This window comes from Lacerta agilis, chromosome 13, assembly GCF_009819535.1.
Source record: "Lacerta agilis isolate rLacAgi1 chromosome 13, rLacAgi1.pri, whole genome shotgun sequence".
Classification (NCBI taxonomy): domain Eukaryota; kingdom Metazoa; phylum Chordata; class Lepidosauria; order Squamata; family Lacertidae; genus Lacerta; species Lacerta agilis.
Window position 1 is genome coordinate 11,034,899 of NC_046324.1, and position 17,115 is coordinate 11,052,013.

General features: G+C 42.9%; 1 protein-coding gene across 7 annotated transcripts in view; it reads right to left on the bottom strand.

Moving 5' to 3' along the window:
- Positions 1–17,115, bottom strand: part of DMXL2 (Dmx like 2) — a 112,443-nt gene that overhangs the window by 22,271 nt on the left and 73,057 nt on the right. For 2 of the 7 annotated variants that reach the window (XM_033168081.1, XM_033168079.1), the window contains exons 27-33: positions 15,736–15,863; positions 13,329–13,577; positions 7,449–7,630; positions 4,922–5,052; positions 3,082–3,167; positions 1,883–2,084; positions 928–1,045 (exon numbers count right to left, since the gene is read on the bottom strand). In XM_033168081.1, the coding sequence (XP_033023972.1) occupies positions 928–1,045; positions 1,883–2,084; positions 3,082–3,167; positions 4,922–5,052; positions 7,449–7,630; positions 13,329–13,577; positions 15,736–15,863 (1,096 nt within the window). Of the gene's footprint in view, positions 1–927; positions 1,046–1,882; positions 2,085–3,081; positions 3,168–4,921; positions 5,053–7,448; positions 7,631–9,462; positions 9,505–13,328; positions 13,578–15,735; positions 15,867–17,115 lie in introns of all 7 variants that reach the window. The other 5 variants (XM_033168080.1, XM_033168078.1, XM_033168076.1 and 2 more) reach the window with 4 other exon arrangements.

The window sequence follows — 17,115 nt, forward strand, 5'->3', positions numbered from 1 at the left end:
AGGCATCTGCTCTGTGACAGGGGTGGGGAAACTTTGGCCCTCGGGATGCTGCTAAACTACAACTCCCATCAGCCATAGTTGTTGTTGTTCAGTCGTTCAGTCGTGTCCGACACTCCGTGACCCCATGGACCAGCGAAAGCCAGGCATGCCTATCCTCCACTGCCTCCCGCAGTTTGGCCAAACTCATGCCAGTCGCTTCGAGAACACTGTCCAACCATCTCATCCTCTGTCGTCCCCTTCTCCTTGTGCCCTCCATCTTTCCCAACATCAGGGTCTTTTCTAGGGAGTCTTCTCTTCTCATGAGGTGGCCAAAGTACTGGAGCCTCAACTTCAGGATCTGCCCTTCCAGTGAGCACTCAGGGCTGATTTCTTTAAGGATGGGTAGGTTTGATCTTTTTGCAGTCCATGGGACTCTCAAGAGTCTCCTCCAGCACCATAGTAGCCATAGTAGGCATGCCCAATGGCCAGGGATAATGGGCGCTGCAGTTCAGCAACATCCCGAGGGCCAAAGGTTCCCCACACCTGCTTTACACTGACACTAATATCCTGCAAAAGTCAGCTAATGCGTGTCATCATCATTTACGTAAGACAATTTTTATTGCTCTTATGGTATTTTGCATTCTATTGCATTTGTACTTATTGATGTACAATGACTTGACATGCTTTAAATGAATGGGCAATACAAAAATATATATGTCTCTCTCTCTCTCTCTCTCTGTCTCTCTCTGTGTGTGTGTATTTATAAATGAAAAATGAAAAGCACAGTGCACAGTCAGGCTCACTTTAACACACCGCTAAAGCTAATTGAGGACAAAACCCCCCAGTCATTATAACAAACACTAAAACCAGCAAATGATTTCAAGGCAGAAGAAAACTCTTATAACTTCAACGAGTATCATTTTGAGTCTTTTTTCTTTTGCACATTACCTCACTTTGCTTTCTTTTCTTGGTGAACGTGTATCGGAGGAATGTATCTTGCAGTAATTCTTGCTTCACCAGAAAATGCCACAGCCTTTTGGCCGGCTGTGCTGAATAATCTTTTGATCTGGGGGGAGGGGGGAGGAAAAGGGTGTTACTGTAGAATTCTCTTTTTCTTTTTTAAAAAAAATGCAAGGAAGGATAAAACTGGAAGAATATAAAAAGAGCCAAATAAAATACTAGAGGATACAGGCAGAGTTTGAAAGAAACACATTGCTTGTGTGCCATTCTAATCCTAAGGACCCATCAACTGCTTTTGATCAGGAAAATGAAAGATCAGGAGTATCTTGGCCTATAAATTAGGTTCATGGAGGAACACAGGTCACATGGAAAGCCTGCTCATTCACAAAAAGATCAAAGTATATACAGTCTGTTCTCAAGCTTTGCAGAATACAAGAGGAATCTCCCCAAAGCGGGTCCACAAAGAGCCTCTGTGAATAATGCATTTTATGGATTCTTACCCCATTAAAAGCCCACGCAAAACCAAAACAGAGGAAACTGCTGAAAGCAGAGGTCACAGACATTTCGAGCTTTATTCTGTAATGGCTATGGGGATTGCTATCATCTAAGGAGCAATAAATACGGTAAGTATATATTGGAGAACAGGTAAGGTCCCTGCAGACTAGAGGTGGGCAAATATCCCTACCTTCAAAAAGGGGAGAAAGAAAAGAAAGGTCCTAGAACAGATAATTAAACAGTCAGTCTGTGCGCACTTGGAAAAGGATGCTGTTATTACTAAAACCCAGCTGTGCTGCCTGGGATTGATGTAATTTTGAGTACAGCATCTGGAGGGCCATGAGTTCCCTATCCCTAATTGAGATGATCGTGCCTGTTAATAAAATTGGTTCACTTTCTACTAGAGCCCACAGTACTACTTCCATTTTTTTGGGGGGGGGGAACCTACTTGAACGGTGTGTTTTCAGGGTCAACCATTGCTTTTATTCGGGCGGCAGCTGCTCCTGGTCCTATTCCCACTTCAGCGAAACAGGTATTGATATAATTGGGTGGCGGGCCTTCAAACTGGTCCACTCTTTCTTGAAGGATTTGTTCCCAGTTTTCCAAATTTTTAATCACAGCGATACCCAGCGGCGAGGTGACTGGAAGATCTAAAACGGCAATGTAAAATTCGGCAACTATTGACACAAAATTGTACGCATTGGCAACAACAACACCCCCCCACACACACACACAGAAGGACTCGGGACAAAGGCCCATGCAACGGATCTGAATAAGACTTTGCATAAAACTTCCCTTGTCCTTGATGTGGAAGCTGCTGTTAGTGCAGAATGTTGTAGCATGATTGCTGTCAGGAGCGAGACTTTGTCATTGTGTCTAAGACCTGTGCTCAGCTATCTGTACTGGCTGCCAAATTGCTACCAGGTCAAGGTCAAGGCGTTACTGCAGTATATAAAGCCCTTAAGATCTTGGGAACAGTTTACCTACAAAATCTCCTTACCCCATATATGCCCACCTGAGCGCTTTGATTGGCAGAAGTTCCACATAAAACCTGTTATGCATTTGTAAGAACTTTCATCTTATACTTTGGAACTCCCTGCCTAGTGACAGGCAGGTTCCTTCACTGCACTCTCTTTGGCACCTGCTAAAAACATTCTTGTGTGGACCAGCCTACCCAGACACGTGGAATGTTGATTTTTTTTTTAAAGTTATCTTGCTTGATGTTCTTCCTTTACAGTGACTCTTCAGGTGCCCTGCACACCATTCACAGAAGAAAGGTGGTATAGTCAAACCTCCGTTTTCAAACGTTTTGGCTTCTGAACACCGAAAACCCAGAAGTAATTGCTCCAGTTTTTGAACATTTTTCGGAAGCCGAATGTCCGAAGCGGCTTCTGCTGGAGTGTAGAAAGCTCTTGCAACCAATTGGAAGCCGTGCCTCGGTTGTCGAATGTTTCGGAAGCCAAACGGGCTTCTGGAACGGATTACGTTTGACAACCGAGGTTTGACTGTATATAAATGTTTTAATAAGTGAATACATGAATACCACTGAATTCAGTCGTATTTATTTTTGAGTAAACATGCTTCAGCCTGGACTTAGGATTTGCTTCTTTACGTAGAATTGTTTTCACAAAGCATGGAGCAACTCACCAGGTATTTCTAAACCAGCAATGGGGAAAAAGGTCTTAATATTGTTCAGAGCAAGTTTCACCATCGCCAAATGGATAAGAGCCCAGCTGCAGGGGGAAAAGGGAACAATTGAAATGTTATCAAGTGCAACACACACACACACACACACACACACACTTTTTACAACAGCTGGTGTTTAGCACCACCAATTCAACTGCATTTTAAAATATGTTCCACAAAACAAAATGGATCTGAAGGTGCTCAAGAACTGAGTGCTCAGTTGCCAGAACATGGAGTTGTAGCATACAAAGTCAAATTTGGAATGGACCCACTGAAATGAAGGAACCTAAGCTTCTTATGTGACATAATGTCAACGTGCCTGCTCTCTGTAGGATTAGCACTGGATAGAATCCATTATATTTTAAGGTTCGCTTTTAACAAGCAAATCAAAGGTGATATGCAGCATTAATCATACTCAGAACATTCTACTCAGTTCAATGAGCCTGCTCTAAAGTGCAATTAATACTGGACGTCACCCTAAGCTAGAAAACTGTTTAATACAGTTTAAAAAAATGTTTTATAAAAGCATGAAAACAACATCTGCTGTTGCTTCATCTCAGCAACTAAAACCAAAGAAAATCAGATTTTTAAAGAAACCAAGTTTCCCCCTTCTGGCTCCACACCTAGAAATGAAGGCAGATTATTGATACATGAAATATAACTATAACCCTTCAGACATCTATCCCTTCAATAAATAGGTTGCCACCCTGATAGATACAGTCGTATTTGTGCTACCCCTTTCTGCAGTTCCACCTTAGCATCTGATGAAGTGGATTGTTGACTAGAATAGCGTATGCTGTTTTGTAAGAAAGCGCTTCTAAAATGTTAGTCCCTTTATTAAAATATAGATTAGTAAAAGGGACCCCACCTGGAAATCTAGTTTATACCCAGTGCTTTTTTTTCTGGGTGGATGCAGGGGTACACATACCCCTAAACATTTTGTGAATCTAACGGGAGAAGAAACTAAATTTTTTAACATTTTTAGATTCTTCTCTAGCACGATGAATCGTCAGTTCCATTGCTATCCCCGATGGCGGCCTCATTTCCTGTCATGGTGTTTCCTGAATCTCAGATGGAAGCGAGCGTTTAATATGTGAAGTAGGAATTGGAATCTAGCACGTTGATTGGTCAGTTTTGTTGTTACCACTCCAATGATGGCTTCCTTTCCTTTCCTGGTGTTTCTGGGAGGAATCGGGAAGATGTTAATGCACACAAACCTCATGCCAATATGGAAGTTACTGTGAGCTGTAAGCTGTGCAATAGGAGGTAATGCATGTTCTTTGTGCTTTTGTTTATTTACTGTATTTACAGGTGAAACTCGAAAAATTAGAATATCGTGGATAGGTTCATTTCTTTCAGTAATTCAACTTAAAAGGTGAAACTAATATATGAGATAGACTCATAACATGCAAAGCGAGATATGTCAAGCCTTTATTTGTTATAATTGTGGTGATTATGGCATACAGCTGATGAGAACCCCAAATTAACAATTTCAACTTGGGGGTTTTCATCAGCTGAACGCTATAATCATCACAATTATAACAAACAAAGGTTTGACATATCTCGCTTTGCATGTCATGAGTCTATCTCATATATTAAACTCCAGTAGCTAATGAAAACAATTGCTTACATAAATGGACTTTTCCACGATATTCTAATTTTTTGAGTTTCACCTGTATTTTCCCTGATTTGAACTGTAAAATTGTGATTTTCTAAGCATTTTTTTAAAAGAAAAAGCACTGTTTGTATCAGAAGAGAAGCCGAAGGTTCTGCATGCATCCATTTCAGCCCCTGCTGCTACCTGTAGGAGTTGGCATCCTTGTGCTCCAGGATCTGCATATCGGAGAGGAAAGCATCCTCATCCTCGTCTTCACTGTGGATGCTCTCATCAGAATCATATATCACACCACTGTCTGAAAAAGGAAGGAATGGCTGTAAAGAGAGGACAGAGTGAGATATCAAAACATGTTTTACACCACGTCATTACTCTTTTTCACAGATGTTACTTCGATTCATAGGTGCAGGAAGAAGACACAATCTTCATTATAGGAATCACTGGCCACCAAGCTGAACTCAGAAGGAAGCATACAGAGTGGCCTTCATTGTGAATACCCCACTAAGGGGTGGCAGAGGATTGTGATCCAGGCTAGATTCTATGGCAAACCTACTCCCCCCACAAATCTGTCCTACCAAACCAGTCTTAGGGAGCAGGACACAGATATGTGGTTCAGTCCACAGATCTATGAAGCTTCCTGGGCTGGTTCCCCCCAAATGAGGAGACTGGTAAGAAGGAAGTTGAAAGGGAATGTTAAGAGGGGCAAATTCCCCCCCCCCCAAAACCCACAATGTTAGAAGCACGGATAGAATATACAGTGAGGATCAAGGAAGGTACTGTACCACCAGGGCCAAAAGGATCCCTGCACACTTCAAACACAGAGTTATCCCTTCCTTCCTCCAGTAGTGCCCCCCGTTCCCATTTTTCAATGTTCCAGAAAGCCTCTCCATTCTCCAGATAAACCTTTTGGGCACTCAGTTATCTACTGTGGAGTTAAGAGGAGACATGAAACCATGCCTCAGTGAACTTCCCTGCGTTAACTTATCTTGAATCCAAGCTAATGTGACCAAAGGAAGACGGTGAGGGCCTCGGAGAACAAGACCAATGGGGAAAGGTTACATGTGTTTAACTTTGAAAGGTCCGGAGAGTGGCAACACGAGAACGGGGCCTTTTCTGCTGTGGCTTCCCATCTGTGGAATGCTCTTCCCAGGGAAGTTCACCTGGTGCCTTCACTATACACTTTTAGGTACCAGGTAAAAATGTTCCTTTTTTGATCTGATCCTACACTCTTTTAAAATGTGGCTGTTTTGGAGGAGGGGGGGGCTATTGGATTGTTGTTTTTATTTCTATTATGTATTTTGTTGTTTTATATCTTGATTTTATTCTGTGAACCGCCCTGAGACCCCCAGGTATAGGGCGGTATATAAATTCAACAAATAAAAACATGTGTTGGGAATGTTTAACCTGGAGAAGAGGGAACTGAGAAGCGGTGTGATAGCAAACTTCATATATTTGAAGGACCATGAGGTACATGATGTTGCCAACTGTTTTTCCTGTTGCTCTGGAGGGCAGGACACGAACCGGTGGGGCTGAAGCAAATGAAATGTTAAGGAATAAGTTCCTGATGGTTTACATTAACCAACAGTGAAACAGGCTGCCAGGGAAGGTGATGAACACTCCTTTGTTAAAAGATTTCCAAACAGAGGATGGCTACCTAGCAGGGGATGCCAAAGGATGCAGGATCTCCTATATCAGTAGAGGGTTCAGGTAGATGACCACTGAGGTACCTTCCTGCTCTAGGGCTCTGTAACCCCTGCCACCCTTCCAATTATTATTATTATTATTATTATTATTATTATTATTATTATTATTATTATTATTATTCTGTCCTATACCTGGAGGTCTCAGGGTGGTTCACAGAACAAAATCAAAAATACAAAACCACAAACTATATAATCAAAATAAAAACAAAAACCCAATACCCCCCCAATAACTCACATTTTAAAAGGGCATAGATGTCAATCAAATACACATATATGGATGTCAGGGAACTGTCCCCGGCACAGCGCAAGGTGGTGGAAGGGCTCTCGGGATGCTACAGAGAGCCCCGGCCCCACTTGACCAGCAGCACCAACTCTGGCAGCAGAGGAAGCAGCGAGGCTTCCAGCGGGGAGGGGCAGGCATTTCAGGGTATGGAGGGAAGTGGCTCTGAGGATGCTGGAGAGACCCTGCACTCCCCTCGCTCAAGGGGCAATGAAGGAGACATGCAGCTTCCGGCGCCCCAAAGGCGTTGAGGGGTGAAACGAAAAGGATGGGAGGCAGGGTTTCCATATACCAAAACTCTTTTCTTGGGGTCAGAACCGGAAGGGGCCATTCCCGGATTGTGACAACGCTTGATACAGACATGAACTTATTAGCTCTGCACTGCACATAGTTTGCACAATAAAACTATTAAAGGAAACTTGGAGTTTTGCCTGCTTACTCATGAGCAACTAACCAAAGACCTTGCAATATATAATACACACGCACATATACACACAATATATTTCAGATACGGTTGCCATCAGAAATGATCCAAACCCCCCATTGCAAAACAGGTTTATTATCAAAATGTACAGACTTTCAGCTGTTTGCAAGGAGCAAAGTTGCATAAATTACACTTTGGTTTAACTTTTTAAAGGTGATGATGGGCACTGCATATGAAATGCTGCCTTCGTTTAAAGGGAGGGAGGGGGATCAGGCAGGCATACTTATGATAAACAAAAAGAATTACCTTTGCGACAAAATAGTCCAACATGCTGAGTTCCGGAGGGATGAATTTTTCTTTGTAAGACGGTCTTTCTGCAGGCACAGGCGGAGGGACAACACTGTCTTTGACCGGCCTTCCTGGCACTAACATTCTCATGTTGAATCTGCGGCGATGCTTGTCCATGTCTTCCGAAGGAACTGGAGGGGCTGAACGCAGAGGGTTTTTAATAGCTACAACTGTGGCCACGAACCGGCACTTTTAATCATGATGTGGGCGTGCATTTCAATCCTAACCAAAAGTGCACAAGTAATCGAGAGTTGTTAGACTGAAAGCATAAAACAAATAGTGATAATGCTATTCGGAACCAAGTCCATACCTTTAAAAGGGGGGGAGGGTAGATATAACTGTAATCTTCAGACAGATCCTATGCAAGTAGAAAACTACTTCACATGCGATGGGAAAAAAGAGTGGCATTGATCAGAGCAATGAGTAAATTAATTCCATCAGAGAAGCCTTTTAGAACTGCGTTTCCTTACAATGCTACTTAGGTTTTTGTTCAATGTCAACGTCATGCAGATAAAAACCAGATTATTTTCCCCTCTCCAAAACTCTGGCCAAGCTGTACTGAAGATTACACTTACTTTCGAAACAAAGTGTGCTCAAACTTTAAAAGTACAGATCTTCTCTCTAACACAGGTGGGGCAAGGAATTAAAAGACAGCTGAAATATAGTCAACAGGCTGACTCATCTAACACTGGTCAAATATTGTCAAACATTAGTCAGGTTTTTTTGGTTTTTTTTAAAATCAGCTTATCAGGAAAAGTACCAAAAAGGTTTACATCCTCAACCGTTTAGACATCTACCCCGATTACAAAAATAAAATGAAAGGGGGTGGGGAAGCATGTTACTGTGAAAACAAAAAGGATAGATATTTTCTTTTTCTTTTTTTTTTTAAAAAAATCAATGGTTCATATTTGTGTGCTAACAAAAGTTTCTCTTCTATGGCGCTATTAAAATCCAGGAACCTGCAGTGTTATGGCAAACAGTTATAACATAGTTAAATATGAAGTTACATTGAAATTAGCATAGCAATTGCAAAAGAAAAAGAAAAAGAAAAAAAGTCAATAAAAAGGTGAAGGTAAAAGACCCCTGGATAGTTAAGTCCAGTCAAATGTGACTATGGGGTGCAGCGTTCATCTTGCTTTTTAGGCCAAGGCAGCCAGCATTTGTCCAAAGACAGCTTTCCGGGTCATGTGGCCAACAGGACTAAACTGCTTCTGGTGCAACGGGACACTGTGACGGAAACCAGAGCGCACGGAAACGCCGTTTACCTTCCCGCCACAGTGGTACCTATTTATCTACTTGCACTGGCACGCTTTCGAACTGCTAGATTGGCAGGAGCTGGGACAGAGCAACAGGAGCTCACCCCGTCGCGGGGATTCAAACTGCCAACCTTCCGATCAGCAAGCCCAAGAGGCTCAGTGGTTCAGACCACAGCACCACCTGTGTCCCTACCTGCTTATGTACTGTCTTGCCACAGCAATGTTCCACAATGGTTGCTATCCATTGTTGCTATCCATGATGACTAGGCTTTGCCTCCACCATTGGAGGTTGAATGCAGGGAAGGGAGAGGACTCTTGTATTTGGGTCCAGCTTGCAGGTTTCCCCACAGGAACCTGCTTGGCCACTGTCCGAACAGGATGCTGGACTAGACTGGCCACTGGCCTGACCCGGCAGTCTCTTCTCACCTTCTTAAACTGACCTTAAACCGCTGACCTTCTGATCGGCAAGCACAAGAGGCCCAGTGATTTAGACCACAGCGCCACCCGCATCCCTTCTGAATGCAGTTAGGTAGGCAGCCAAGTCAATGCTTCTGCGACTCACCTCTTCTGCCAAATTTACACCACTCTGTTCCTTGAATATCTGACAATATTTGACTATGATGAAATAACGGGCAATCACTTGACCGGTCAAACCAATCTGACTACCCATTCCTACACACAAGTAACGTCTGGCTACAGTGCACATCTTTACAGACCTTCATTAATGTCCTTTGTATCATCAGAAACTGGATCAGCTACTAGATTTAAAGAAATTTGTCTTCATTAGAAGGGAAAAGGGCATTGTGGAATGAGACAGGGAGGAGGCATTGTGGAAATTAACTCTACAACCAGTTGTTTAAAATTAAATATATAGAGAGGGAAAGGGAGAGAGGGAGAAGGAGAGAGAAGTCAACCAAAACGAAAGAAGTAGCTAGAGCTGAAATTTTCCAAGATCTGAAAATCTGCTAAAATAAAAATACAACACACACATGAGCACACACAAACAACCCAATATATGCACCCATAGCTACTTCCCTATTAATATTTTTAATAAATATTTTCATTTTTGTCAGGGTAGGAGTCAGACTATAATAAAAGTGGGAGACCCGTTTTAAATAAAAATGTTCTTCTAAAAGTATATATTCATTTTGAATACATCCCTCTTTAATGAATATTTCATATCATTTTTGTGAACTGCTCAGATATGTATTATTTTATTAAGTGGCATATAAATATTGGTAAATAAATTAAGTAAGAGCTTTCAAGAGTAAGGGGTTTGTTGTCTTCAACTGCAAGCATAACTGCTGCAGAAGCATGATCACAATGGGACAAATGAGAAATAAAAAATAAGATCACGCATATAAACTTCACAAACTTGCTCAGTGCAGACACAGAAGTTAAGCACTGTGGTTTATCTGAATTTAGCAGATTATGAGACTGATTACTTTATTGGCAACCAAAGAGAGCAGGGGAGATAGCCCTTAGTATTTAAGTATAAAAAACTGCACCAAAAAACTTATCCAAAACTAAAAAATGCAGTTCAAAAATTGGTCTCCATTATGATAAGCCCATATCATAAATCCCCAGTTATGAAGAAAAGAGAACGCAGAAGATAAAGGAGGAGAGCATCTTCCAAAAACAGGAAAGCAAAAAACAAAAATCCATGCCAAAAATATCCAGTTCGGAACATATTTCTAATGGAAAACAAAACACGCACAGCAATCAGCACCCAGATTTCTCTCACCGTCCTTCTGGCATAGACGCTCTGAGTCACAGCCAGAAGCCATTTCATTGCTATTTGATAAAGCAACCTGGTGTAATGACTGCAGACTTTTTAAGGACACTACATTTTCTACGTTGGCGGTTAAGCACTGTGGTTTATCTGAATTGAACAGATTAGGAGACTGATTACTATATTGTCTGCGGCAGCTTAGAGGCTCAAATTGGAAAAGCATCTGCGTATATTCTGATAGCATATAAAACATGGATGTATATATCAATCACTAAACCAGCTCTGCAAGAACATATATGCTATATTTTTGCATACAATTTGTCCCGTTTTCGTCAGGGAGAAGAAAGGGCAAGGAGACAGACCGAAAGCTCACCCCCTGGAATCCTTACTTAGCATCTCCTGAGATTTTACCACTCGTTGCCCAAATATAGTCAAGCCTTTCCTTGTGGTCATAAGGACTATAGATGTTAAGTCCTTGGCTTAAGACCAAATTGGGTACTTGCACCGCACTCTTACTAGCATCTGAATGGTCTTGGTATGGCGACATCTATATTCTGCAAGCCTGTCTTTCTAAGATTCATCCGAGACCAAACTCCCTTGCTACTTTCGCTACTAAAACATTGAGTTTTTCTTTCTTTCTTATATGCTGTTACATTTACTGTATGCCACTGCTTTATTGGTGCTCTTATCATGAGATTATTCTTGCAATTGTTGATTTTCTGATATACGGTATTGTTCTGGTTGCTTGTACGCTGCTTTGAGCACGATTTTTTTTAAATGGAAAAGTGGCATATACCACACTTTTCCGTGTATAAGACTATGCTTTTTTATTCCAAAATCATGTTCAAAATTAGGAGTCGTCTTATACATGGGTAACGCATTGTGGGGCCGTGGGATAGGCTGCTGCCGCGAGTTGGAGATGGTTATTAGTGGCTTCTGCAATGGCTGTTGTTGATTGGCTGTTGCTGCGGCAATTGGACAGTCGATTTGCTTCTCTTTTTGGCGATGGGATGGAGGATAGGTTGCTTTGGTGACGCGCACGAGGGGCACTGTCGGTCTGGCGTTTTATGGCATTTCTCCCTAAGAAAAGCAACAACTCTGTGCAATCCTCCCCCCAAAAAGCTCAACAACTTCAGGGAATTCCCCCCTTTTCTTAATTCTGAGTCCCCCAAAATAGGGGGCGTGTTATACACGGAAAGTACGGGAAATAAGGCAACTATTTATGCCGAAAATGTTCTCGTGCAAGCTGTGTTCACCTGATTTCCTCCTATTCTCCCTTTCCAACGCATCCCTCCCTGTCATATATCCCTCACACTTTCTAAGGGCACAGCAGGCTGCAGTGGGCAGAAAGACCCATTGTGTCAGTTTCTTCTAATGCAAACTCTGGATTCCAAGCCAACGCATTTATGAAGTTACAGGTAGGTAGCCGTGTTGGTCTGCCATAGTCAAAACAAAATATAAAATCAAAAAACAAAAAAATCCTTCCAGTAGCACCTTAGAGACCAACTAAGTTTGTTCTTGGTATGAGCTTTCATGTGCATGGTATCTGAAGAAGTGTGCATGCACACGAAAGCTCATACCAAGAACAAACCTAGTTGGTCTCTAAGGTGCTATTGGAAGGATTTTTTTGATTTTTGCATTTATGAAGTGTTCATCTGTGCAGCCTTTTCCCACCAGGCAGTTAGGACTTTAAACAGAGTATAATTCCAACTCAGAATATAGTTCCAAACAACCAGGTCCTATGCATGTTCACTTGAAAATAAATCCCACTGGAAGTAACCCATCTACGCAGTGAAGCTAACAAAAATTCTGAGTGGAAGATTAACAAATGGTAATCTATCAGGGTTGCATCCAATGCCAGCCCTACTTGGAGCAGATCCCATTCAAGTTAATGGGCACGGCTATTCATGCATCTCAGTGGGACTACTCTTGAGTAGGAAAAACACTGGATGCAACCCTGTGTTTGCATGCAGGAAATTCAATCTACGGTATTTAAAGTGCTGTGTGCATAATATAATCAAAAGGCTGCTGGCAGATCAGCTCACAAATACTGCCAAAGCCAAAAACCAGAACCCTTCTGCACACAGGGCTGAGCTGAGAATAACTGCTGTCAAAGTGGTTTGAACCCGATGAAGTGAAAAATACATTGCGAAATGGCTTATTTTACAGGAGTTTTACATTTGATGAGTTACTGGTAGCTTGGCAGGTACTGTCAAGTTTCTTCCCCCTAGAGGATGCCAGCTAGTAAAATGGTATTAGATCACACTTTCTCATTTGGGACGCAACAGGAAACAGCAGCTTAAGTTAATCAGGATCAGAACACTGAATCCAACATGCAAAGGGGGTATCGGCAGGGCAAAGGTGGAATGTGCAGGCTTAGTGCTCATTCCTGCCTTGTTAAGTTTTAGTTCAGCAAGCCAGGAAGGTAACGTCCAAGTGAGCTTGTGGAGCAGCCCCCCTTTCACAAATAGAGAAATGTATACCATCGACCCTTAAAATCATGCAGTCGAGGGGCCTCTGAAGACCTTTTCCCATCGTACTGGACAGGGATGAGGAACCTGTGGCCCTCCAGGTGTTCCTGGACTACAGCTCCCACCAACCCCAGTCAATGGCCATGCTGGCAGGGGTTGATGGGAGTTGGAGTCCTACAAATATCCGGAGAGCTACGTGTTCTCCATCCCTGATGCAGGAGGATGCTTCAAGGACATCAAATGCTTCCACGGTGCTGTGAAGGAGCAAAATACCCTCAAGCTTAAAAGGAGTATAAGTAAAGTGTTTTGGATTCCAGGATTGTGCTTTGAAGTTTGTACTGTAACTCACAGAATTCTCATTCTCCTAGAGATACGCTACCTGGAATATTTTCCGATTGCCGCCTTGGTTTGATCACAAGCTTCACTCCTCCTCCAAAGACAGCAGCCCACATTCGGTTATTCAAGGGGTGGGCCGCTAGTCGAAACAATTCGTTGCAAGCGTTGGTAGCCAGAGCATGTATCAGCAGGCTCAGGTAGACCGCTACAACAGCTTCACAAAGCAAGACATTTAGCTTTGGCTGGTCCTCATCCTGGGCTGTATTTAAGAGGTTTATGAGTGAGCTCACACCTGCAAAAACAAGGATGAGAAGAGATGATGGGCACATTAGATTATGATGTGTGTGTGTCCATTCCCCCCGCTGAAATTTGAGAGGCACCCTCAGTATGGGCACACCACCAGCCCTTGAAGGCACACCTGTTTAGACAAGCAACCTTCTGGTCTCCTGACTGGAATCTCCTGTTTTAACTGTTTGCTTAATTATACATTTGAATAGTGGATGCTTATTTTAATGTTTTGATTAAATTGTTATAGTGTGCATTTTAATTATACATGCTTATTGTAAGTGGTCTACACTCATGAACCGCTTGGAAGTCACTCTGGCAATTAATTGGTATATAAACAATGAAAAAAAAATTGATAACAGCAATAAGAATAATAGAACTGTCTCCACTTAATGCGCTGAGATATGATCATGCAAACATGAATCCAAAGTGTCCAGACGACAGAATGAGTATTGAACAGAACTTTCTCAGGTCTCCTTTCAAATCGCATTTTAGAGACAAAATTGGGAAACCCATTTTATATATGTGCCAAATTATTAAGATACCCAATAACTACTGTTCTCTGGGTTTTCTATAAAAGGAAAACAGTTACATTAAAACAATACAAAACCACGACGTCCACCCCATTTATAAAAGCAGCATTACAATAAACTGGAGCTAAAAACTATTACCAAGCCGCAATCAGATATCAAATCTGTCTCCAGAGGAAAGCACATGCTTTCTAGATCATGCTTCCAAGTTTTTTGCCAAGGAAGTGTCTTCACTTGGACAGTGAAAAACAGCTGAGGGTGAGACGGGAGGGAAGTTCTACCTCAAATAAGCTTTTCAAAGCCCCTCATTACTCGGACATTGACGGCATTAGCAAATTCAACAGGATCTCCTTGTAAACTGGGCAAATCGTGCAACTGGCTTGTTTCATCCAAGCAGCATTTAACTAATCACATAAGCCCCGTGCAGACAGCCAGTAAACAAAGCTGTGCCTGCGTGAGAGATCAGGATTGTGCCTGACATCTCCACTTTTGGCAAGTTCCATGCACGTAGGCTCTGTATGCATGATTTGCAGGGTTTCCATCGAGCTGAAGTGAGCCTATATGCAGAGGCACTGCTTGCTACCTAAAAGGGGCCCTTGCCCACCACATATATCTGCACACAACTTGCATACAGGGGAAGAGTTGTAGCTCAGCAGTAGTTTTCCAGTTCAATTCCTGGCATCTCCAGGTAGGGCTGGGAAAAACTCCTGCCTAAAATCCTGGAGAGCCACTGCCGGTCAGTGCAGGCAATATTGAGCTAGATAGACCATGGATCTGACTCAGTATAAGGTAACTTCTTACATACCTGTGCTAATTTATATGAATCAAATCTTAGCCCTCCCCTAATTATTATACAATTTAAGTTTATTGTTCTAGCCAAAGGCCATGACAAACCTGCAGTAACAGTACCAATAAAACAATATAGATCATACATCCATAATATGAGCCAACATCTATGATATAAGAGAGGTTGCCAGAGACACCAACAAACTCAAATCCAGCTTGATTTCAAATTAAACCTCAGAATCATCACAATTTACAGTGATTTTATCTCTGAATCATCACAACAATTTATAGTGATTTTATCTAACTCCTTTTTCCGTATATCTATATGGTTCCCAGATGATCTACAGGTGGTCATTCATAACTGGCCAGTGAAGAAATCCAGTGGAAGAATGAAAACAGAATCTTGACTACATGCAGGAATTCAAGCCACATGGCCGCTCACTGCCAACAGTATATGCAAATAAACAATGGCTTGTCGATGCAGGCATTGTGCCAAACAGTAGTTAAGCTTCCTCAGCTTCATGGTTTGGCTTGGTTTTTGAATCGAGCCTATACAGTTGTACCTTGGATCCCGAATGCCTTGCAACTTGAATGTTTTGGCTCCCAAATTCCACAAACCCAGAAGTAAGTGTTCTGGTTTGTGAATGTTCTTTGGAAGCCGAACGTTCGACACGGCTTCTCATTGCGTGCAGGGAGCTCCTGCAGCCAATCAGAAGCCGCACCTTGGCTGTCAAATGTTTTCGGAAGTTGAACGGACTTCCGGAACGGATTCTGTTCGACAACCAAGGTATGAATGCACACCTATTGAAGCACTTGCATGGTATTGTTAGGGATGGTGAGTTGTCTTACCAGGCCACTGTGCAGGCAATGAGTTTGGTGTAGCGTGCTCTTCAATGCTCTCCGTCCTCAGTCTGCGCCGGTCACTCAATAGCAGTCCTTGATAAACCATTCCTGTAAACTGATTTGTTTCTGTCTGACTGCTAAAAACAAGTTTGATTTTGTTGTTGTCAATATGACAAAAAATGGCAACTGAGTTTCAATTTCCATTTCAAGATTTTGCACATAAAGGGTGGGCTCCAATTGGTGCATTTAGACTCACTGAATATGATCCTAAGGTAAGAAACTTAAGGCGGCTCACCAAAGGATAGTGTCAGGGAACTGTCCCTGGCACAGCGCAGGGTGGTGGAAGGGCTCTCGGGATGTTAGAGAGCCCCGGCCCCACCTGACCAGCAGCACCTCCTCTTCCAGCAGAGGAAACAGCAAGGTCTCCAGCGGGGAGGGGCAGGCAGCTCCGGGTCTTGAGAGCAGAGGCTCTGGGGAGGTTGGAGAGACCCTGCACTCCCCTCGCTCAGCGGGCGAGGAGGGAGACACGCCACTTCCGGCGCCCCAAGTGCGCAGAACGCAAGGAGGGGAGGCGGAGATTTGGGATACCGAACTCTTATGTTGGGGTCACAGCCAGAAGGGGCCACTCCCGGATTCTGTGAGTGACTGATACAGACATGAACTTGTAGCTCTGCACTGTAAATAGCATGCACATGTCTTTTTCTGTCTACACTTCCCATGCTCTTTGGCCTCTTTAGAGAGTGAGGGTTGCTGGGAGAGGAAGGAGTCAGCCCCAAACTGGGCATGGATCTAAAGGTAAGGAAACTTAAGCAAGCTTCTATCCCTTTCCTCCTCCAGCAGCCACCACCCACCCAGTCTATATTGTCCAGAAAGGCCCCCCCCCTCCCCAGAGCTGGTGGCTGAAGAGAGAGAAGAGGGAGGCAAACTTTCCTTCCATGAACTTGTCTAACCTACCTTAGAATCCAAGTCACAAAAAGGCTTTTGATTCAGTGGAGTGTCTACTAATGGAAGGAGAAGGGAGATGGTTTTGGCCAATTACCCTTTCTCCCTGCAACCCCCCAGATTGGCTCCAGACAGTGAGGGAACCCTTCAGAAAAGCTGGTGGAGGGACTGCAGGAGAAACAGGCAAAAATAACCTCCCTTCCTCTTCCATTAGTGGACACCTCTTCTGGATCAAAACCCTTTCCATGAGCACCAACCAGGTTTCATCCAAAGATTCCTGTTTATAATTAGGCAGAAAGCTTCTTTATTATTCTGATCGGTGTCTATGTGATTATTCTCTTCATTACAAAATAAATTGACACCAGAGCTCTTTAGTCTACCACACTAGCTGGGAGGAGCTGCCTTTATAAAAATGCTGATTGCATCCTCATACAATGAGCTTAG